General features: G+C 44.0%; 2 protein-coding genes across 4 annotated transcripts in view; one reads left to right on the top strand and one right to left on the bottom strand.

Moving 5' to 3' along the window:
- Positions 1-25,486, top strand: part of LOC147014475 (uncharacterized) — a 173,746-nt gene that overhangs the window by 26,733 nt on the left and 121,527 nt on the right. The window lies entirely within an intron of this gene.
- LOC147014476 (endothelin receptor type B-like) overlaps positions 7,565-25,486 on the bottom strand; it is a 36,029-nt gene continuing 18,107 nt past the window's right edge. The window contains exons 6-7 of the mRNA XM_085852427.1: positions 19,737-19,845; positions 7,565-12,309 (exon numbers count right to left, since the gene is read on the bottom strand). Coding sequence (XP_085708553.1) covers positions 12,157-12,309; positions 19,737-19,845 — 262 coding nt within the window. The 3' untranslated portion in view covers positions 7,565-12,156. The remainder of the gene's footprint in view (positions 12,310-19,736; positions 19,846-25,486) is intronic.

Here is a 25,486-nt window from a genome sequence, read left to right as displayed (position 1 = left end):
ATTAATTATTTAAAAATCATACAATGTGATTTTCAGGATTTTTGTTTTAGATTCCGTCTTTCACAGTTGAAGTGTACCTATGATAAAAAATTACAGACCTCTACGTGCTTTGTCAGTGGGAAAACCTGCAAAATCGGCAGTGTATCAAATACTTGTTCTCCCCACTGTATATATATATATATATATATATATATATATATATATATATATATATATATATATATATATATATATATATATATATATATATATATATATATATATATATATATATATATTTCATGTTTCGTATGCAGCCATAGGCTGCTGGTTGCATCATTTCTTGAAACTCAGTGCCAGCACTGATCCAGTGCCCCTGTTATGAGTAACTCTGGTCCTCATTTTGTTGACCTTGTAAGGATGTCATACTGAGTCAACCTACCTGCTGTTTCAACAATACAACAGGAGCTCAAACTCAAGAGAGTCCATCCAGACCACACTCTATACAGAGCATTGGTGCTGTCGAAGCAATCTCTTGGGCTATTGGGAACAATCCTGGACAGGTCACCACTCTGACACAGGATACTCAAATGGCTCAATCATCTCAGCAAGCTGGTACTCATTTTGTAGACCTCAGAAGGAGGACAGGCTGAGTCAACCCCACCTGGTTTATTTGCAAAGGGGGTGGCCTCTCGAGGCCACGTGATCAGCCATGAGGGAGAAAGGACCGACCCAGCTAAGGTGAGCGGAAGAAGAGTGCCCGTACCTCGAAACATCAGAGATTCGGGGGGTTTTGCGGCACTTCTCTTATTACCAGCACTTTGTAGCATACCTGGTATTAATTCAACAGATGAGTGGGATTTGAACTCAGGACAATTGGATCCCATGCCCACCACCCTTACAATTAAGCCAACACCAACCTTGTAAATAGTAGTGAAAATGTCATTACAAACAGCGTACTCAATAGCTCTTTACGAGTCGAGCAATAATTTCGCTTGGGCCAACTCATGGATCGGCTATAATAAGAAATCACTCTTTACATGGCCCCCTGCACAGCAGACAAGACTGCCCCCAAACCTTTTCTGGCTTGCATCCGTGTCCAGAATAAAGATCCTGTCATCATTGGGGTATGCCAGTAAGGGTGCAGATGTCAAATTCTCCTTCAATTGAATGAATGTCTCATTCCACTCTTTTGTCCAATTAAACTGGGTCCCATCCTCCGTAAGCCAGAGAAGAGGCCTGGCAATCTCTACGAACTTTGCTTCAAAGTGCTGGTAGTAAGAGCAGAGCCACAAAAAACCCTGAACCTCTAATGTTTCGAGGTATGGGCACTTTCCTACCGCTCTCACCTTAGCTGGGTCGGTCCTTTCTCCCTCATGGCTGATCACGTGGCCTAGAGAGGCCACCTCTTTTGCAAACAAAGTACACTTACTGGGAGTCAACTTTAAGCCTGCCCACTGAGGCACACAAACATTTGGTCCAAATTGGTTATCTTGTTAAAATGTTTCAGCGTCTCCAGGAATTTTACCAATTTGAGCTCGAAATGGCGTCGAGGGTTATCATCAATTCTCGGCAAAGGATAGGAGTCCTTGAATGTTATGTTGTTCAGCTGGTGATATTCTACGCAGACACGCATGGCCCCATCCTTCTTTTGTAACCAGCACAACAGGTGACAACCAAGGACTTACTGAGGGCTCTGACTCTTGCATCGAACATTTTTTTCACCTGTTTATCAGCCTCCTCCCTCTTGGCCCATGGGAGCCATCAGGCAGGTTGACAAACAGACCGGGCCACTCTGGTGTTGATTTGATGTGTCACCAGGCCAGTGCTCCCATTGCCCTCAGAGGACAAGGAGAAGATATCTAAATTGTCACCAATTAACTTTGGTAAGGTCTCCTGGTTGGCCTCCTCTAAATCTACGTTACTACAATTGACCATCTCACAAATGGGATCAGCTAATTCCTCACAAAACACAGAGATACCCCCTGGCATATGGTTCAAACCTCATCTCCACGGCATCAACAATAGCGGTGCAGTCAGCTCCCTTCATGCCAGGCCCGATAGTGCATGGTTCTGTACTGACATTAATTACTCTGACAGTCACATTAGGCCAGTCAGTCTTTACGAAGGTGCAGATCATGACTCAGCCCTCAAGCAGTTCCCCTATCAGTGGCTCCACCAGACCACATGGCTCCCGCCAGGTTGGGTGAGACCACCACTGCACTGGGACTATTGCATCAGTGCATGGAAGGATGGCTACCAAGTCCGGAATCTTCAGCTCCACCTTGTCCTCAATACTCACTCCCACTAATGGCAGATTTCACAAGTGGTGGAGGTGTGTTCACTCCCAACCCACCTTCAAGATGTCCCTGCCAAGATTGATTTTACAGCTGCTGGCAGGCAGTAAATCGAACCTGATTACGCATAGGTCGCACAACTCCACCACCCAAACCTGTACTCTCCACTTTCCTCAACTCAATTTCAAGGTTAGGAAGCCATGCCCTATGATTGGGGTTGTTGCTCCAGGAGCCAACTGCAGGCTATGATATTTTAAATGGTGGATGTTATCCCAACTGTTTGCACTCAAATCCTGGACCACAGGACTGATGATTATCGTGTTCGTTCCTGTGTCCACCATGCCATCTACCCTTACGCCTTCAATTTTACACCAACTTGTCAAACTACCATTGCCAATTTGTCCAAAAACGACTACTTGTCATGATGAGAGCTCAAACCCATCTACCTTTGCTGAATGTGGCCCTAAATATGTTCAGCACTTTCTAGTTTTTCTGGTTCTGGCGGGGACAGGAGAAGAGTAGAGGGTGTCAGTAGCCGGCTTGTCTGGGGCATGTTGGTAGAAGTTGGCCATCCGGCGGGTCGAGATCTTTCCCTGTGGTGGACACCCGCAATCTCTTTCTGTATGACCCACATGACTACAGTTAAAGCATCTCACCTGGTAAGGTGCACTCCTGAAATTCCAAATTAATGCCCCCTCCCCCACAACGGGGTGTCAAATTGGTGTCCTTGTCTAAGGTCTACCAGGACCCACCATCGGAGCCACCTGTCATAACCCCACCTCTGCTCATGGCTCATCTAGGATAGCATGGACCACCTCATTCAGTGAGGGCCCCAGTTCCCCATTGCCATTTCTCCGGACATGTTGGACCCTGTTGGCCCAACCTGTCATACTGCTACTTGCAGGTGCTCGATCCCCTCCCCACCTCCTTTGTTAGCTCTGCTGGTGCATCTGGATTGCAGTGTCGACTGCCCCACACCCCCTCCCTCTGTTGGCTATCCTGTTTCATCTGGGCTGCGGTGTCGGCTGCATCACTCATAGTGGCCGGGTGCCATACCAACAGCTAGTACCTCAAGTTCGGGTCCAGTATGGCCTGGATGAACTAGTCAAACGCCATACTTTCCTGAGCGGGTGCTGCTATGTCGGCGTACGCAATCCTCACTGTGCAGTGAATATCATGTGCAAATTCCACTTTCAACTTGGCGGGTCTTCTCCAGACCCGAGGAGCCACTTGCTAGCGAGTGCACAGGGGGAAGCCAGAGAGACTTTCCCCAGAATTTGGCTTGGTGGAGGTATGCTCTGAGGTGGCCCCAGTGGCTCAGGGGTGCTGTGCCAGAGTAGTCAGGCGGAGGGCCTGCAAAGGCGAGCCACACTGGCCAGCCCCATTATTGTGCTAAGGCACAGATGGAAAATTTGAGGGCGAGACCCAAACTGCTGGAGCTCCAACATGCAGAGTGGCAAGTAAATTGGTTACTTAGAACCGCAGTAGAGGGAGGTTAATGGTAAATGAGAAAAGTGTTTTGTTGATATTAGGATGGAGTAAGGATGCTCCCCTTTGTGCCATTTTGGATATCTGATGCCGCTGGATAAATGGAGTAGGGTAATTGGCTTTTGTGTGGACTCATTGCATTTCAAATTGTTCGTGTCGGGGTAGGCACACCCCCATCTTGCTACTCTGCCAGCGAGCCATGTGAGGCCATGGCACCTCATCGATATGTGCCTGGATCTTCCTCCTGGACCTAAAGTAGTTAATGGGATTAGTGAGCTCTGGGAAGGATAGCTTAGTTTAGAAGGGTTTAGAGTGGCAGGAGCACTATATTACATAGATGGATTAGTGGGGCAGCTAGGGATAGAATATGTTTGGGCCAAAGCCAGTTGTCTGACCTACTGTTACTGCATGCTCCTACCACCCACGACATCTGCTGCTGGCTCATACCATCAGAGGGTGGTGCGCACCATCTGCCACCCACCTCCCTGCTGTTCAGCTTGCCTGTAGCCTTGTCAGCCATGAAATTTTTCACACTGTTTTGTAATCTTTCTTGGAATATTGGCTTTGAGCTTCATTATTATAAAACTTTCAGCTTTCTACCCCACCTTGAAGGTATGAAACATTTTTGTCAGTAAGTGAGTCGGTGGTTATAAAGCTCTATGGACATTTGTGGATCAGGAAGGCCTGAAGGCGTGGTTATATTCCCCAAAGTGATCAAATAAAAGACGGGCTCACTCGCTTACTGGTTGCTTAAGATCTATCATGCCTATCGGAAAGGCACTCGCTCGCCCCAAGCTCCGACTGCACGATAAAATGGCTTGAGATGGGGAGGTGGGGGGGGGGTCCGGCAAGGGGTTCCTGCAGTGGAGGATGGTCACAGTCGTTTTGACATGACTCGCCAGATTTGAACCAGGCAATCAGAACGGTCTGGTGACTGTTACTATCTAAAAAATCTAACATATTGTTACGGCTGTGGAAATTCGCAGAGCACCATTTAGGTCCTTAGATCAGTTATGTCGATAAGTCTGTGTTCAGATAGATTTCCCTACCGATGTTTAACGGGCAATTATTCGTGTGCAGGGCTTTGATCTTTGAGTTAGCCGTTTTTCTTTTGCTATAGTTATTTTGGACCAACCGCCTTTCAACCACCACATCTCCACAACGCCAACCACCACATCTCCTCGCGAGCTCCTCAACAACATCTCATCAAACCTCTCCACAATGAAAACATCGCTCACATCAACCATCTCCACAACAACAACCGCCTTTCAACCAATACATCTCCACAACCGCATTTCAACCACCACAACCACCTTCTCCACAATCACCAACATCCCCACAGACAACAAACAACCACCTCCACCACAACCACCTTCTCCACAATCGCAACATCCCCACAGACAACGAACAACCACCTTCTCCACAACCGCTTTCAGATCAACCACCTTAACCACAACCAAACCACCCTCATGACCACCACAAAACTCCAGCCACGCCACCATTACAACAACCACCGTACCCACCACCGCGTTTTCACCTCGGCACACGGTTGCGGGAAGCCTAGCATTCGTCGGGGGAGAACGGACGACGGCCTCACCCTTCCCCCCCCTCCCCAACGATAAACCCTGTGAGAGGAACATGAAGCAACGACGCCCTGGAAAAGGCAAAGAAAGGCCCTGATCGAAGAGAAAAAACGCCCTTCTTCTGGAAGTTTCCCGCGCGTGCTGGAATCAGGCGCGGGAAGCGAGGGCGGGGCGCCTGGGCTATAAAGCGGGCGCGTGGAAAACGTCAAGGTGGAGTCACCACGAGGGGTTGTTGTGTGTGAAGGAGAGGGATGAGAGTTGTGGGCAGTGTGTGGAGCCGTGGGGGGGGGGAGTTGAGGAGAGGGTCGCCAGGAGTGGAGGAGAGTGTCGCCCGGAGTTGAGTTGTGTCAGTCAGGAGTCGTGGAGAGTTGTGGAGGTCTGGGAACGGAGTCGAGCGACAGTCTGGGAGTGCAGTGGAGTCTGTCAGCCTCTCGTTGGTCGACGGAGGGGTGGTGGAGTTGGAGAGAGCGGAGCGCAGCGGAGCCAAGGCGCGCGGCCTGCCGTACTGTGCCTTACCGTGGGTCTCTGGAGAGGGGACGTCGAGGGTCGCCCGAACGAGTCATCACGAGGGTGAAGGTAACCAGCCCGGCCTCTCTGAGCCTTTGCGGTCTACACGGCTCTGTGCTTATAAAGACCCCAAGAGGTCCAGTCCCTTGTCTTTGATGAGGTTTTTCCTTTGTTTCTTTGCATGAACGTTGTGGTGCCATGTCCGTAAGTAAACCTGTTGTTAAGTGCATTGCGTATATAATAGATAGACGGTAGTAGGTCTTTTGCATTGCTTTTGTTGGTTGTATACTTGTGTGCGTGTTCAGCCTTGCATAATTGCATACCTGCATCACTGTTTACGTGTGCTTTGTAAATAAATGTGCTTGTTTGAATGTTGACCCGTTCGTTGCATCCTTCTTCCCTTAATTGAGCTGCCATTCTGCGTTCGGAGTATAGTTGGTTTTTAAATAGCCGACAATAGAATCGGGTCCAACGGGGCCTCGCAATAATACCCCCTCGGTTATCCCAAAATGAAGCGAGCTGCTTAAGCGGCTCGTTTCAAGCGGGCCCCGTTGAGGTACAGTCTTTCGGTAGTCTGCCCACGCGATTAATTAGGTATATCGACAATTCGGCGATTGACCCTGTAGCGTGGGTAGAGTGTTGACTAGGCTGTGGTGTGCTCAAAACACACCCGTAGCGGGGTTCCGGCGTTTGATCCGGAAGGCTGCGACTAGATTGTCTGTTCAGTGGGCGAGAGCGGCCGCCATTGGCTAGAAGCAGTCGTCCGCACGCCGGCGGGCGAGAATCCACAACAATATGAAGCTCAATCGAACCACTGATTTACTTGCTCTGACTCATTGATTCACTGACTGACTGATATTAATGATTGGTACCTTCTGGGTGATGTAGAAAGCTGAAATTTTGCATGCCTATTGACATCGAAGCTGATACACCGGGGAAAAAAATTACAGAACTGTCAGAAAGCATCTATAAATGAAAATAAATAAATGAAAACAGAAATGCAGGTGAGTGACCTGAGAATGGGGAAGCACAGTTTATTGTTGTTTACAATGTGTAAGAATACCCTGTTGGTATATATATATATATATATATATATATATATATATATATATATATATATATATATATATATATATATATATATATATTCTTCTTCTTCTTCCTTCGGCTGCTCCCGTTAGGGGTCGCCACAGTGGATCACCCGTATGATCCGCATAGTGATTTGGCACATGTTTTACGCCGGATGCCCTTCCTGACGCAACCCTGGTCGCCTCTTACGACACAGGGATATGGTACACCTATTTTAACCACGGCATACACGGCCCAGTACACTGGTACTCACTTCGCCGACCTCGGAAGGATGACAGGCTGAGTCAACCCCCTGGTGTATTAATTCAGTGGTCCAACGGGGCTTGAACTCAGGACCTTTTGGATCCCAAGCCGCTGCCCTAACCACTGCACCAACACCAGGCTACATATATATACATATATATATACATATATATATACATATATATATACATATATATATATATATATATATATATATATATATATATATATGTATATATATATATATATATATATATATATATAACACACACACACACACACACACACACACACACACACACACACACACATGCGTGAGAGTGTTGGGCATGTGGATGAGGGTGGAGGCTGTTGATAAGAGAAGAACCACAAAAGAGCAAAAGTTAACGGTTTATTCGGGTTAGAAAAGGACACATTGTGATTGAGTTCACGTACAGGTTGTTCCCGAAGCATTGTTACACCTGGACAACAACATTAGCACATCCTTCAAGAACATGATCCACAGAAAACGTTTCATGTTCAATGATGCCATTAACATGAAAACTAAAACACACCTTTTATACAATCTCTGCTTCACCTCATGAGGCCAATGGTAACCTCAAGTTTGTCTCTAAGAACGATATCCAAATGGAACATTGTGACCAGTCGGTAACATGACCTGATCACGTCATAACTAGATGATGGGACCATCATTGTAATCCCCACATGAACACAGGAGAGAGAGATATATCTCTCTCTCTCTCTCTCTCTCTCTCTCTCTCTCTCTCTCTCTCTCTCTCTCTCTCTCTCTCTCTCTCTCTCTCTCTCTCTCTCTCTCTCTCTCTCTCTCTCTCTCTCTCTATCTCTCTCTCTCTTTCTCTCTCTTTCTCTCTCTCTCTCTCTCTCTCTCTCTCTCTCTCTCTCTCTCTCTCTATCTATCTATCTATCTATCTATCTATCTATCTATCTATCTATCTATCTATCTATCTATCTATCTATCTATCTCTCTCTCTCCAATCCGTGTTGCGTGTCAAACTTCTCGTGTTTAGATAAACGTTGTACATTCACGCAGTTGATAACAGCCTTTGCTTCATGTCCACCGCTCTTAGAACGTGAGTCGAAATTAACAGGACATGGTAGGGAATCTCCCTTTGTCCGTGTGTACTGTGGCAATATGCACTGCAGTCAGTTTATTTTGTGCAGTTAAAAACAAGGGAACAGTGTTGTGTCCTTGGAGGATGACAGCTTCTTGATGACCCAGGTGGCTTCATCCTGTGTCTGGGTTTTCTTGTGTTTCGTTGAAAATCGATAAAGCGTGATGTCACAGTTATGAGCTCTTTGGTGCGGGATGCTTTCATGTACAAAGGTTTAGGGTGCATGCACTTTACATGTACGAGTGTGGGACACATGTGGTTTACATGTTCGAGAGTGTGGGGCACATGTAGTTATACTTTTGCTTGTTTGTTTGTTTTTTTACCACAAATCTTTATTCCTTTTTTTTTCTTCATAATTCTCTTTGCTACCTCCACCACCGTAGGTGAAGGAGGTTATGTTTTCACCCCTTTGTCTGTTTATTACTTGCAAAATCGAAGATTTTTCAAGCATATTGGTCAGTCGATTTTGGTATTCTGTTTGTCTCTGTTTATCGTTTACAGATCACAATTCTAAACTGATCGTCATGAAACTTTACCAAGTTGTCGAGGTAGTCTCAGCTGAGAAGCCTATTGATTTTGAGGTCAAAGGCCATCTTCAGGTCAAATTTCTAAAATCGTCATTTTTCACCTGATTGACTTGAAATTTGAAAAAGATTTGCATATTGCGTCACTGAATTGGAAAACTAACTACGTTTGAGGTCAAAAGGTCAATGGTCAACTTAAGGTCAAACTTCTAAAATCATCAATTTTCAATTGAAAAGTCGTCAATTTACATCCTATTAACTTGGAAGTTGAACAGGATTTGCATAGGCCAGTTGGGAAAGCAACTATTTTGGAGGTCACTAGGTCAAATGTCAACTCAAGGTCAAACTTCTAAAATCATCAAATTTCTTCTGTAAAAATAGTCGATTTTCATCTGATTAACCTGAAAAATTCAGCAGCAATTGCATAATTCATCACTGAATTTGGAAACTAACTGTTTTTGAGGTCAAAAGGTCAAAGATCAACTCTAGGTCAAACTTCTAAAATCATAAATTTCAATCTGAAAAATAATCAAATTTCATCCGATTGACCTGAGCTTTGATTAAGATTGTCAATTTTAATCTTCCTGAAATGGATAATTTGATGTATCCATGGCAACCTTTGGAGAGGAGGGTTGGATTTTGCAAGTATCGGGCTCTGCATGATGTGTTTTTCTTTGTTTGTTAATTGCCGGAATCCTTTGGATTTCGGCAATTATGCTGGTCGGTTCTGTGTCATTCTGTGTGTCATTCTGTGTGTCATTCTGTGTGTCATTCTGTGTGTCATTCTGTGTGTCTGTCTGTTTGTGTGTTTGTTTACCCTGTAGTAGCCACACCGTTTCAGCGATCATGACCAAACTGGGTACAGACATCGGCCATGGTCCAACTTAGACACTTGTCGTTTTTGGTGAATCTAGGTCAAAGGTCAAGGTCACCGAAATTCTTATTTTCACAATAACGTCCGCTAAAATGGTCGTATCAACTTCAAACCAAATCCAAAATGTGCATCTTCCAATTCTGCATCCAACCATATGTTTCATTGGGGTGTCACACCAACACCCTTCTTAGCGGTCGGGGGTCGAATGTCAGGGGGGTCAGGTCAAAAATTTCAAATTGCGATAAAAACGCCATTTCAAGTCCGATTGACTTCCAAGTTATGATCATGAGCAAAATAAGTGCTATAACTCATTAAACAGTAGCACTATTGACTTGTAAGAACCAAATTGATTTCCAGGTTTTAGTTTTTTTTCAGAGATGATGGAGATAATATGACAAAGTTATTCCGGCAATTCCTTGCTCAACGAGAAATTTCATTTGTCTGTTTGTGTACAGGCTATCTCAAAAAGTTGTGTACGGATTGAGATAATTTCGTGGACATGTTGGTGTGTCACAAGGAAGAATTGATTCATTTTTGGTGAAGATCTGAATCCGAATCGGATGTGATCATTTTTTAAGTGATTCTTCACCATTGAGAGATAGGGCTAAAACTATGTATAGCACGATATCTCAAAAAGTTTTAAACGGATTCGGAGGAAATTTGGTGGACAGGTTGGGTGTGTGACCATGACAAATTGATTCCATTTTGGTGAAGATCCGAATCCGGATCTGAAGAAGAGAATTATTTAATTTTTTAAGTGATTCTTCTCCATTGAGAGATCAGGCCAAAAACGATATAGTACTGGATAGCATGATATTTCAAAAATGTATTGGGCCAGATATGTTCTCTTGGATCAGGCATAAAATGGTGGAGGTATGCGCTCTACCGAGTGCCCTTCTAGTTCATTCTTTTTTTCATCATTCTCTTTAATCATTCTATTTCTGGCTTTTTCTTCTCTTTCATCACTTTTACTCTTTATTCCTCTTGCTATCGATCTCTTTGAGGAGAAATGAATTCTTGCAGAAATTTTTCTGCAAGGCTCACTTTGCTGCACCTGGATGGGTTTGAGGGTTGTGGAGTAGTGGCTGAAACCCGAATCTTATCCAGGTTCCTCCTGATGACTCCGTCTTTGCTGTTGACATCTTCGGGTTCCTTCTTGGTCTGCCGTTTCAGTTTCTTTACGTGTACGAGAGTGTGGGGGCATTTGTAGTTTACATGCATGAGACTGATGAAAGTATGAGCAGATGGGATATACATGTATGTGAGAACAATGAATATGCAGCTTACATATTTGAATGTGTGAAACGTGTGTTTTAAATGTATGAAAGTATGGGGCAAATGCCGTTTACATGTATGAGAGTGTGTGTGGAACATATAGCTTATATGTATGAGAGTGCGGGGCTCATGCGGTTAACATCAATGAGAATATGGGGCATATGCAGTTTACATATATGAGAGTATGGGGTGTGTGTGGCCTGCATGTGTGAAAGCTTTGGGTACATGTCGTTTACATGTTAGAGAGTGTAGGACATGTGCAACTTGTGACTTGAAAAGAGAGTGTTTTAAGGTTTGAGATGCAAACACTTGTTTCACATAAAAACAAACCATGTATTCATCCCGACCCTATTGTTTTTCGTGAAAAATGTGAAACTTGTGACGTGCCTTATATTATAACACAATAAAGTTCAAACAAAACGAGATTATGAAATACAGTGAGAATGATAGTAATTGAATACATGGCTGGTTAATTCAGATGCAAGCTACTTTCCAAAAGAAAAAATTTAAACACAAACATGGCTGCTGATGTTTAGTCATTCACTTTCATAAAAAAAAATCTATAACTATGGGCTCTTTATAATCAATTATCGAGTAAAGGTACTGCTAATCACGACCCAAGGCAAGTTAAAACCCTTGTTTGACGTTTTGAGAACAACCCAACAATCGCTGATAATAATCCATCGATCGGTATCTGGTCATTAATTATGACCTCACACTATTCAGTGGTTGTCCCTTTCCCAAGCTCTCAAACCATTAAACATCTGGGTGGAGCTGTGGAATGACACGCCAGGAACACTCGAAGGAAACACCAGGAACACTGGAAGGCCCAAAGTACATGTGCTTGTGTTATGACCATTATATTTGGTCTTATAAACCAGGATGCATTTGTTTATGGTATGACCATTATTTTGGTCCCAAGGACCACAGTGCATCTGTTTGTGGTATGACCATTCTTTTTGGTCCCATGAACCAATAATCATGTGTTTTAACCTGACAAGATTTGCATTACCTTGTACTTTAGTTTAGTTTTTTGTTTAGTGTTTTATTTTAGATAAAGGACGTTTCCTCTTGGGGTTCTTAATTTTTGGAGAGATCTGTCCATCATCGAACCACGCTACTATTTCCTAATCAATTCCCATGCTGTGTTGTCTTTCGCACTCCTTAGCCCGTACTCTCCAGCTTGTGGCTGCACCTGGAGCTGCGCTTGGAGCACACGTCCGCCCCATGTAGTTGTAACTTGCTGCCCAGTGGAGGAGCATCATTGCGTCTGCTGTTGAGCAGCCGTGGGGGTAGATTCCAGCAGCACAAGCATGACTGCAGAACAAAACTTAGCTTCAGCTCTAAAGATAGTCAATGTGATTTAAAATTACAATAAAAATTACACAAATTTACCAATGCTCCATTGATTCACTTGCAATCCATCCGTTCACTCGTAATTATTCTTTTTCCTACCCATAGCTGCCGTTCATTCTACTTTGGGAGGAATATTTCTGGGATTTAGACCAAATTTATGATGGAGATGAAATTTATCCCTTGACTCAGATGGAATAAATGAGGAAGGAACCCATCCAGGATTGTAGCTCAGTAACTGCTTCAGCAGCACCAATGCCCTGCAAAGGGCATGCATGGTATGTGATGATGATGATTATTATACATATTAAGGCCAAATGGTTTAATTATTATTTTTATATATGCCTCGTTGTGACTTTTTTGATCTTTTTTTATTATTATATGTCAATCATAAAACTTTCTGAACAGCTCAGGTGCTGTCAAAGTTGTAAGCAGATAATGTAAATGTTTGATCTGTCGGTGCTGCAGTTAGATGGCTGATCAGGGTGGTCAGGTTAACTGGAGAGAGAGTAATGGTCTTTTAAGTGAAATAGAACCAAAACTATGGCTCTCTGACACCAGGCAGCGAAAAAAAAACTTTTCAAGATCTTAATCGGATGAGCCATTTGGAGTAAAGGAGCGGTATGAGAGGTTTCATGAACAGTCGGACATCAGGTCCTGCAATCAAGACGATCCATTCTCAATATGAATCAAAAATATTAAATAAATTATTGAGTGAATCCTTTTGCCTTTTACATTGCTTTGGCATCGAAGCTGTTGCTGGTCCCCATGAAGAAGAATATTCAGAGGAAGAAGAGAGGTAGTCTGTGTAGGTGGTTAGTTGCGAGTCCATATTAGCAGTGAGTGATTTGTATGCAGTTTTTCCACGAGATGGATGATAGAGCACACACATGAGAAAATTGTGATTGCAAATGGAGAAGCAAAATCATAGGAATTCAAGAGAGGTTTGTGGGGATGGGGTACACAGAGATGAGCTTCTGAGGAACTGTTTGAGGGAAAGGCAGGGGATCTGGTTTTTCAAAGCAGATATGATATGAAAGACGAAGGAACATCCCATGTGAACACTGGATCGGATGACTTGGGCAAATTAAATGTTGTGGTTAACCTACGTTTTAACTCTATAACAAAAAGGCGATTTATTTACCATGGCACACAAAGTTGATTGCACCATCTCTCTCACCAACCCCCCCTCCCCCCACACCCACCCTTTCACGACACCTGCGAAATCCCTAAAGCAAATTGGACCTAAAAAATGATTGGTGGTTGAATTTAATGACCAAATAAGCAAATCCTCTTCAACTTTAAAGTCAATCAGATGAAAATTAATTTTACAAATGTCGGCCTTTGTCGACCTTTTGGCCGATGTTGACTTTAAAAATAATAGTTGGTTGAATTCAGTGACCTGATATGTAAATCCTCTTCAACTTTCAAGTCAATCGGAAGAAAATTGAGGATTTTAGAAACTGCACCAAAGTTGTTGACCTTTGCCCTATGTTTAACTCAAAAATAATTGGTGGTTTAATCCAGTGATCTGAGATGCAAATCGTCTTCAAATTTCATATCAATCGAATGGAAATTGAAGATTTTTCAGATAAATATTGATGATTTTAGAAGTTTGACCTTGAGTTAACCTTTGACCTTTTGATCTCAAAAATAGTTGGTTTCCCAATTCACTGACGCAAAATGCAAGTCTTGTTCAAATTTGAAGTCAATCAGATGAAAAACGGCGATTTTAGAAATTTCACCTCAAGATGACCTTTGACGTTAAATCAACAGGCTTCTTGGTTGAGACGACCTGTACATCTTGGTAAAGTTTCATGAACATCGGTTTAAAATTGTGACCTGGAGACGATCAGCAGACAGCCAAACAGATAGAATAACAAAATCCACCCATCCATCCATCCATCCCTTGAGACCATACTCTGTGCAGAGCGTTGTTGCTGCCTAAGCAGTCTCCTTGGCTATTGGGCACAATCCATGACAGGTCACCACTCCGACAGAGTGTACCAGCATGCTGGCATTCATTTTGCTGACTTCAGAAGGTTGACGGGCAGAATCAACCTCACCTGGTATTAATTCAACAAGCAAGGGGGATTTAGAACTCAGGATCCTAGGATCCCAAGCCCATGACTCTTACCATGAAGCCAACAGCAGGCATATAACAAAATCTACTAACCAATATACTTGAAAAATCTTCAATTTTGCAAGTAACAAACAGAAAGAATAACACACCTGACCAACCAATATACAATACCTGTGCTTGAAAAATCTTCGATTTTCGCAAATAACAAATGTAGTCAATTTATGAATGTAATAAAAAAAAATACACTCGTGCGGGAGTGACGGGTCATCTCTGCAAGAAAATATATAGCCTCCTAAAGGTGGGGCAGTTTTTGCAAACTTTGAAGTCATGTGACGCAAAAATGAAAGCGAAATTCGAAAATCCATCCTGACCAAATTTAGATATTGTCCCATAGATTCATATGCCACAATCAAATTCAAGATTGCTTGAGAAATGTAGGAGGACATAGATTTTGAAAATCGTCATTTTCGCATTTTTTGCCAACTTTGAAGTCATGTTACTCGAAAATGAAAGCAAATATCGAAAATCCGGCATGACCAAATTTAGATATTGTCCCATAGATTCATATGCCACAATCAAATTCAAGATTGCTTGAGAAATGTAGGAGGAGATAGATTTTGAAAATCGTCATTTTCGCATTTTTTGCCAACTTTGAAGTCACGTGACACGAAAACGAAAGTGAATATCGAAAATCTGGCCCGATCAAAATTTAGATATTGTCCCTTAGATTCATATGCTACAATCAAATTCAAGATCGCTTGAGAAATGGCGGAGGAGATAGAATTTGAAAATCGTCATTTTCGCAACTTCAAAGGCCTCGTGACCTTGACCTTGACCTTAGGTGACATTGAAAGTCATACCATCGTGTACGTCTCATCGACCTCTATCAGGATCACAAATGACCAGATCTCCCGCTTGAACTTCATTGTGAACGGATGGACGGACGGATCGTCACCTCTCCTCTCAACACCAATATTATTAGGTCATGCTCGAAGAGATGACCTAATTACACTTTTCAGGTTTGCATTTAAATGAATTTTCAACCATGTGCTAGCCATCATGTAACCATACCACCAAGCTCCAAGCTCTCACGTGACCATACCACCAAGCTACCATGCCATCATGTCACCATGCTTCCAGACACCATGCCATCATGCCACCATGCTTCCAGATACCATGCCATCATGTCACTATGCTTCCAGATACCATGCCATCATGTCACTATGCTTCCAGATACCATGCCATCATGCCACTATGCTTCCAGATACCATGCCATCATGTCACTATGCTTCCAGATACCATGTAATCATGTCACTATGCTTCCAGATACCATGTCATCATGTCACTATGCTTCCGGATACCATGTCATCATGTCACCATGCTATGTTGCACAATGTAGTCATATCACCATGCATTATGTCATCATGCTATCTTGCATCATGCCATCATGTCACCATTCACTATATCATCATGTCCCCATGCTTCCAGTTGCCAGTCTATCATGTCAACATGCTACCTTGCACCATGCCATCATGTAACCATGCTACCTTGTACAAGGCCATCATGTCACCATGCACTGTCATCTATCTATAATTCCAGCAATCTGTGTGTGTGTGTGTGTGTGTGTGTGTGTGTGTGTGTGTGTGTGTGTCTGTGACCGCTGTTTCTCGACAACCGCTGGTCCGATCTAATTGAAACTTGCCAGATATATTGCTGGGGACCTGAGGATGTGCTTTTTCAAGGTTTGATATTAATCGGACAAGTGCTTCCCGAGTTATGGCCATTTATTTACCAAACCAATGACAATACACGTTGTTGCGTGGGCGTGGCCGATGGGGGAAGGGAAGCTCAGCCGCGTTCCCCATTACGGATTACAACGTACGGACTTCCGGAGAGTGATGACTTCGTGTATTCTAATAATTTCTCGATTTCTTATGCGCATTTATAGATAAACACAATGCCGCAAGTTATGATCGTTTTCATATGAGACGGTGCATAAATTTCAGTAACATCAGATTGGTGGTGTGCTCCGAACCAGGAAGTAATTTTTTTCTCTCTTCTCTTCTCTTTTTGTGTTTCCTTGCGAGGACATTGCGAAAAGGCAAAATACGTTGGCGCAAGTTGAATAATTGGCCATTAAAACCTAAATTGCGAGTCATCGTAACTGTGATGTGCGAACTTCCACGCCACCCACGTATGGGCACGCGAGAGCGAAGAAACGGCCTGTGTGGTTGTTGTTTGTTGCTCGCGGTTTGAATATTTATTTATTAATTATATATATATATATATTTTTTTTACGGGCAGCCGCGTTCCTCATTATGGGTTACAAGGTACGGGCTTCCGGATAATGATGACTTCGTGTATTCTAATAATTTCTTGATTTATGCGCATTTATAGATAAACACAATGCCCCAAGTTATGATCATTTTCATATTAGACGGTGCATAAATTTCGGTAACATCGGAGTGCTGGTATGCTCTGAAGCAGGAAGTAAATTATTTTTTTGCACGTTTTTTTTTTCGTGTATTCTAATAATTTCTCGATTAGTTATGCGCATTTATAGATAAACCCAATGCCCCAAGTTATGATCGTTTTCATATTAGACGGTGCATAAATTTTGGTAACATCAGAGTGCTGGTATGCTCCGAAGCAGGAAGTAAATTATTTTTTCACGTTTTTTTTTCTCCTCTTTCCTCTTCTCTTTGTGTTTTTCCTTGCGATAAAAGGCAAAATACTTTGGCGCTAATTGAATAATTGGCCATTAAAACTAAATTGCGAATAATCGTAACTGCCATATGTGAACTTCCGGACAGTGAGGACTTCACTTCCGGATAGTGACGATTACTGTATTCTTTCTCGATTCTTTCTTTCTCGATTTCTGTACTTTCTCGATTTTCTTAAACACAATACCCCAATCCAGTCAGTGACGATTACTGTTTTCTTTCTCGATTTTTTTCTTGATTTATCGACTTACTGTATTCTTTCTTTCTCGATTTCTGTACTTTCTTAAACACAATGCCCCAATCCAGTCGTCATTTACGAGAGCGAATTAACGGTCTGTGTGGTTGTTGTTTCTGGCACGCGGTTTGAAAGTTTTTTTTTTTTTTTTTTTGCATGTACGGCCACGTGAGAGCGAAGGAACGGCCTGTGTAGTTGTTTCTGGCATGCGGTTTGAAAGTTTTTTTTTTGTTTTGTTTTGTTTGCACCTACGGGCATGCACTAGTCTATCTATAATTCCAGCAATGTGTGTGTGTGTGTGTGTGTGTGTGTGTGTGTGTGTGTGTGTGTGTGTGTGTGTGTGTGTGTGTGTGTGTGTGTGTCTGTGTGTGTGTCTTTGACCGCTGTTTCTCAACAACCGCTGGTCCGATCTAATTGAAACTTGCCAGATATATTGCTGGGGACCTGAGGATGTAATGTACCTTCTCAAGGTTTGATATTAATCGGACGAGTGCTTCCCAAGTTATGGCCATTTATTTACCAAACTAATGACAATACACGTTGTTGCGTGGGCGTGGCTGATGGGGGAAGGGAAGCTCAACCGCGTTCCCCATTACGGGTTACAACGTACGGACTTCCGGAGAGTGATGACTTCGTGTATTCTAATAATTTCTCGATTTCTTATGCGCATTTATAGATAAACACAATGCCGCAAGTTATGATCGTTTTCATATGAGACGGTGCATAAATTTCGGTAACATCAGAGTGCTGGTGTGCTCCGAACCAGGAAGTAATTTTTTTCTCTTTCTTTTCTTCACTTTTTGTTTTTCCTTGCGAGGACATTGCGAAAAGGCAAAATACGTTGGCGCAAATTGAATAATTGGCCATTAAAACCTAAATTGCGAGTCATCGTAACTGTGATATGCGAACTTCCGCGCCACCCACATATGGGCACGCGAGAGCGAAGAAACGGCCTGTGTGGTTGTTTGTTGCTCGCGGTTTGAATATTAATTAATTAATTAAAAAAATTTTTTACGGGCAGCCGCGTTCCCCATTACGGGTTACAACATACGGGCTTCCGGATAATGATGGCTTCGTGCATACTCTGTGTGTGTAAATATCACAGCAATTGTTACTTCAATGTAAGCGATAATTTGTGGATTGCATGTGAACATTCCCTATGGGCACGCACTACTTCCGCATAGTGATGACTTGCTGTATTCGAATAATTTCTCGATTTCTTATGCGTATTTATAGATAAACACAATGCCCCAATCCAGTCGTCGTTTACGAGAGCGAAGGAACGGCCTGTGTGTTTGTTGTTTCTGGCACGCGGCTTGAAAGTTTTTTTTATTTTATTTTTTTGCATGTATGGCCGCGCACGTACGGGCACGTGAGAGCGAAGGAACTGCCTGTGTAGTTGTTTCTGGCATGCGGTTTGAAAGTTTTTTGTTTTGTTTTGTTTGCACCTAGGGGCACGCACCTATGGGCATGCACTAGTGATTCAAAATGCACCAAGCCATTATGTCATCATGTCATTTTGGTGACAAGCCATCATATCACCATGCACTATGTCATCATGTCTCCATGCTACCTTGTACAAGGCCATCATGTCTCCATGCTACCTTGTACAAGGCTGTCATGTCACCATGCTACCTTGTACAAGGCCATCATGTCACCATGCTACCTTGTACAAGGCCATCATGTCACCATGCACGTCATTATTCAAAATTCACCAAGCCATTATGTCATCATGTCATTTTGGTGACAAGCCATCATATCACCATGCACTCTGTCATCATATCACCATGCTACCTTGCACCATGTCATATCACCATGCTACCTTGCACCATGCCATCATGTCACCATGCTACCTTGCACCATGCCATCATGTCACCATGCTACCTTGCACCATGCCATCACGTCACCATGCTGCCTTGTATAAGACCATCATATCACCATGCTAACTTGCACCATGCCATCATGTTACCATGCACTATCATTATTCAAAATGCACCAAGCCATTATGTCATCATATCATTATGGTGACAAGCCATCATATCACCATGCACTATGCCATCATGTCACCAAGCTACGATGCCATCGCATCATCAAACTACCATGCACCATGCCATCATCGCACCATGTGACCATGTATCATGTCACCGTGCCTCCATTCTACCATGCCATCATGTCACATGCTCCCCTGCAGCATGCCATAGTGCCATCATGTCATCGTGGATCTTGCCACTGTGCCCCAAAACCATCACGTCATCGTGCTCTGTACTGCTGTGCTACTGCAATGTAGGTGGAATTAAAGTGGGTTGTGTTGTTGTACCGATCAAGCCACCTCCCCCTCACCACCACTCACCCTGAAACAGTTTTTGAAGCGTTTACTGACAAAGTACAGCACGATAGGGTTGATACACGAGTTCACAGATGCAAGGTTGATGCCAATGTAATCCAACACCAGCAGGAAGCTGAGGATACATGTTAAAGAGGGTGTAAACAGATCGATATCAATATATAATCCACTGTTTTATACAGATGATGTACATGAAGAGAATACATTTGGGCAACATTGAATTATGTTTTCCATGCTTCAAACGAAGGATATAACGTCACCTACATATTATGTATGTTAGGCGGTGGTGAGTTGGGGTAGGACAAAATGGTGAAAAGTAAGAGAATGGAAGCATTGTAGAGAAAGGTATGTATGAGGGAAACAGAAGGGTAGGGTAGGGATGGAAGGAGGGGAGGTGGAGTGGAAGGAGAACAACGATGGAAGGGGAGGTAGGGATCAAAGGGATGAGAGAAGTGGTGAGAGGAGGGAAGAGGGATTGGAATGCTGAACAGGGGAGGGTAGTTTCAAATGACTACATTTTGAGGTCCTGTGCTCCTGTCACATGCATGTGGTCTATAAGGAAATGTTTCCTGCTGCATGACAAGTATGGGCATAGCATCATACAGTATCCGTAGTTCCCAGGTGGTGATAAGCCTGTTGCTTGCCCTTGCTTGTGTATACAAGTTATTCCATTATTTATTGTGAAGAGTTAATTTTTGGGTGAGTGTGATGACTTGTGGTTCTCGCCAATATTCAGTATTGGTATAAACGTATATGAGCAAAGTTTTTGTATGATCGTAAATAATGTACAATTCATATTGTTACTAAAACAAGAATCTGTGTTTTATTTGATGTTTTGCTTGGATTGAGTGGAATCATGGTTGGCAGGCCCATAATGGCCATCGGGCATTTCGGGCAAATGTCCAGTGGAATGGTCCACTTTGAGGGCTGGTGGACCAATCTATGTGGGAAACTGTAAATGTGATCAGGGTAAAAAAAACACGGAAACGTATGTTACACAATGTGGTCCTCATACTAAAATACTTTTATTACCTCCGATTTGGATGCTTCCTCGCTTATTTGCGCTTCAGTCAGCCATACGTTTTTTTGGACCGCCCAAATGAGCCAATAAGATCGCACGGCCAAATCCCCCTAAAACGTTATGTCCCAAGTTTATCGCACAACAAATTTCAAAATTTTCTTCAATGAGTCGAGGTTAACCCTATTTCAGAACTCAACATTTTTATTTCAGTATTTCATTGTGTAAAACTTATGATACTGAGAACATAATTTATTTTAGCTGAGACTTGTACATTGAATTAGCCTTGAAAAAAAGCTTGGGAAAAAAAATGAAATAAATAATTACCTACAGCCTGCATTTGGTCCGGTGGGCTGACAAATGTCTGGGCCGATTTTTAGTCCCAGTCAGTTACTGATGGTTGGTGATGTAATTATTGTTGTTATCGGATTTTAGTACATGAACCATTATTATTGCTTCGTAATATAATTCTTTCATTAAGCCTCCCCCCCCTAAGCCTGGTGTTGGCTTAGTGGTTAGGGTGGTGGCTTGGGATCCCAGGGTCCTGAGTTCAAGCCCCGTTGGCTGCTGAATTAACACCAGGGGATTGACTCAGCCTGTCATCCTTCCGAGGTCGTCGAAATGAGTACCAGTGTACTGGTCCCGGTGTATGCCCCGGTTAGAATAGGTGTACCATATCCCTGTGTGTCGTAAGAGGCGACCAGGGTTGGCGTCAGGAAGGGCATCCGGCCATAAAACATTGCCTCGAGAAAAAGCCCAACCCCTGCACAGCAGGGAAAAATGGCTGTAAAAACGGTCAATTAAGCCTCCCCCTATACCATAGGATAGGAGGAGGCTTAATGGGGTTGTCGGGCTTGTTTCTACAATTAGTGCTGCCAATTTTTAATGGCACCACAGAATTTCTTAGATCCCGAGAAGTACTAAACCACCATTTATTAAAAGAAAATTTCATGCCAAACATTCACAAATTTATAAGCTGTATCTTAGAGCCGGCTGCAATTTTTGGAATAAAATTTTGATTTAGCATCAATAATGTGAATATAAAGTATGCGGGGTTGACGTAATTATTTTGACCATGACCTGGTTTTAGGGTCATGACATAATTACAGTGATTTCAACATTTTTCACTGAACTTGACTGAGGTTTTTCTGATAAGGATGAAATTGCCCTCCCTAGATAGCATAGGTCAGGTCTGGTATGGGAGAATGTGCCGTACCAGTGCGTCACTGCTTCCATTTTCCGCTGGTACTCCAGGGGCCTCCAGCTGGCCACCCCCCAGGCAGATGCCTGACCCATCCCCATCTCCTTGAGATGCTGATCAACCAGCTGCAACCACGAGGCACGTGGTTGGCCCATTGGCCTCCTCCACTCACGAGGCTCCCTCGCTGAGAGAATCTGGTGAGCAGGATCAGCGTCAGGAAAACGAGCGACATGTCCATACAGCCGCAGCTGATGCTCACGGGCTATGCAGGTAACATATCTCATTTGAGTCTCTCTCAGCAACCGCTTGTTGCACACAAAGTCCGACCAATGATAACCAAGCATTCTCCGAAGAGACCTGGTTCCAAAGGAATTAGTCTCCATCTCAGGTCCATGGTCAGAATCCAAATCTCACATCCGTAGAGCAAGACTGGAAGCACCAAGGACCTGAAGACTCAGACATTCGTCCTCCTGCACAAGTACCGACAGCACCACACCCCATGATTCAGTGAATCCATGACTCCCCAGGCCTGACCCAGACGTCTATTGGCCCTTGGCTCACAGCCAGCAGAGACATGAATATCACTGCCAAGGGAAGTGAATCTTTCTATGACCTCAACATCCTCACCACAAACGGGTACAGACAAGATAGCAGCATCCTAGATGTCATTGAAAGGCTGCATCTTGGTTTTGATCCAGGAAACCTGTAATCCCAGCAGCTCCGACTCCTCATTCAGCACCTTGAAAGACCCCAAAATAATATCCAGAGTGTCCGCAAAGATGACTGCATCATCTGTGAAATCAAGGTCAGAGATCTTGACATTCCCAAATGATGCACCACAGCTTGATCTCTCCAACATCCTCTCTCGAATCCAGTCCATACAAGTGCTGAAAAGTGTGGGGCAAGTACACACCCCTCTCAACCTCCAACAACAACTGGAAAGAAGTCAGATTGTATCACCACATCTCACAGCATTCTCAGTAACAGAGTGTAGTTCAGACATCAGATTGATCAGTTTTGGTGGCATCCCACAAAGACCAAGAAGACCATTCCAGAGGGCAACCAGATCGACTGAATTGAACGCTTTGCAAAGATCAACACAGGATGCAAGCAGCCCCTGCCGAAACTCTCCTCTGCGTTTGGTGTGGACCCGAATGGCAAGGATACCATCAATCGATAACCTCTTTGGTGTAAAGCCTGACTGCTCTGGGCACTGGTGCTCAAGCAGATGTTGGCGAACCATATCAAAAATTATCCGAGCAAAGACCTTGCCCGGCATTGAGAGCAGCGTCACCCCTCGGTAGTTGTTGCAGTCCTGGCGGTCACCCTTCCCTTTCCAGAGAGGGGACAACAAGGCCCCTCTTCCAGTCAGTTGGGATGATGCCTGTATTCCAGGCAGAGCAGAGAACTGCACACAACGTGAGTACAGCATTTTCACCAGCCTTGAGACATTCAGCATGGATGCCACAGATCCCAAGAGCTTTACCCCATTTCAACCGGTTCACCGCAGCCTGTGTTTCCACAAGCGAAGGTGGATCACAGTTGAATGGGGGGGTCAGCAATAGAGAGAGTAACACTCCCGAAATCCAACTCATTAGCTGGTGGATCAGCCTGGTACAACTACCGAAAGTAACCGGCCCAGCGGGCCTTCACTTCGAACTCCTCTATCAAGAGCCCACCACCCTCCACACGAACTGCAGTAAACTGAGGGACGGGCTTGGAGGAATGCAATGCGTCAATTCCTTGTAAGCAGGACAAGAATCACCTGACCATAGGTGATGCTCTACCCCCTGACATTCCTCACACATAGGCCTCCTTGTCCACCCTCAGTGCATGTGTAGTTTTCAGCCTGAACTCCCTAAACAGCTCAGCTATGCCATTAAACCTGGCCCTGCGACTCTGGTCAATGCTATCCAGTGTCCTTTGAGAGAAAAATTTCTTCTTTGCCCTCCGGTGAGTTCCAGAACATCCACCAGCAACATCAAGGATAGTGATCTTGAAGGTCCTCCACAACTCTTCGGGCTTTCCAAAAGCACCCAGACCCACCCTCCACCACCCCCAAATCCCACTCTGCCTTTTCGCAAACCCCTTAGCTACCCTCTCATCCTTGAGCTTGCCCACATCCAGCCCAGGCTGGGATGGTACCATGCTCCTGGATTTAAGCTGCAACTTCAGAGTTGCTACCACAAACCTGTGGTCAGTATTGAGGAACTGAGCACTTCGGTAGACCCTGCCATTCTGGATCATCCTCCAGTGACCACCATTGAGCATATAGTCAGTCTCATTTGCCACACCGCCAGCGTTGGAATACCAAGTCCAGTGATGAGCCTGTGTGCGCTGAAACCATGAACCAGCCACCCTAAGTCCATGACTTCTTGCAAAGTCAAAGAACTTAGTGCTATTCTTGTTCACAGTTCCAGACCCATGGGGACCAATATATATATATCTCAGAACCATCCTTATCAGTTCCAGTCGATGCATTGATATCCCCCAAGACTAGAAATGTATCTCGTCTGGAGCAATGATCACCCACAGACTCGGGTGCGACATAGAATGCGTCCTTCACGGTGAGATCACTCGCCAGTCAGAGCACATACAGAGACCAGGGAAACAACACCCAATTACAAGGAGTGATGAATCCTTCTCATAATAAGCTCGTTGACTGGTGTTACCTCAATTATCATTGGAGTTAGCTTATTGGACACAGCTACAGCAATTCCTTGGGCATGGTAACTATCAGTGACCAGACTAATAGTAGGTGAAAGCACCTGCCGTGATCTCGCCACTATCTCCGAACCTCAGAGAGTGCTGCAATACCAATGTCCAAATGCTTGAGCTCAGATGATAACAGACACAGGTGGTCATCCTTTCTTCGGGATGGGGCATTCCAGGCACCTGCCCGAAGGGACCGCCTCAGGTTAACCCAAGGAGACCGCCTTCTGGTGGACGACACCCTGTCACACACGACCGCAATCTGACCCAGGAAGATTACCCCATGGTTTTCCTCCAATCGTCAAAGAGTGGAGGTCCCAAAGGCTTTGCCCCAATCCTGTCATCTGGTGAATTGCCATGTGAAGGGCAGCTGCAAAGGAGGTAGTCCCACGGAGTGGGTTTTCAGATTTCTTTGCGTTTTTGTGTTTTGCAGAATGAAGGGTTTTACGGTGGCTGGAGTGCAAATTCTGCCACCAACCTCCAATAAAAAGTAACCCAACTGCAGGAGGATATCCGCAGACACAGTTGGGCACTAGATATGGATGGCCATTGGCTCACAAGGAGCTCCTCTGCCCTTTGGCAGGTTTTGCTTTTAATCCTGCTGGGTGTCCAAATCCAAACACCCTCCTCACCAGAAAACCTGGTGGGGGAGACGGTTTAATTGCCGACAACCTGACCATGAAACAGGTTATTACAGGTTTTCATGGTACCTGTTGCAAGTCACAGATCTAATCTGGCTTGAACTGACAAAAGATAGCATGGAGCAAGGGGCATTTATACTAAATTTACATCATACTCTTCCGAGTTATCGGTCAAGGTCAAATG

Source organism: Eptatretus burgeri, chromosome 13 (assembly GCF_056783735.1).
Source record: "Eptatretus burgeri isolate ZD-2024b chromosome 13, Ebu_testis_v1, whole genome shotgun sequence".
In the NCBI taxonomy this organism is placed as follows: domain Eukaryota; kingdom Metazoa; phylum Chordata; class Myxini; order Myxiniformes; family Myxinidae; genus Eptatretus; species Eptatretus burgeri.
Note: the sequence above shows the minus strand (reverse complement) of the source record. Positions and strands in the feature narration are given on the sequence as shown.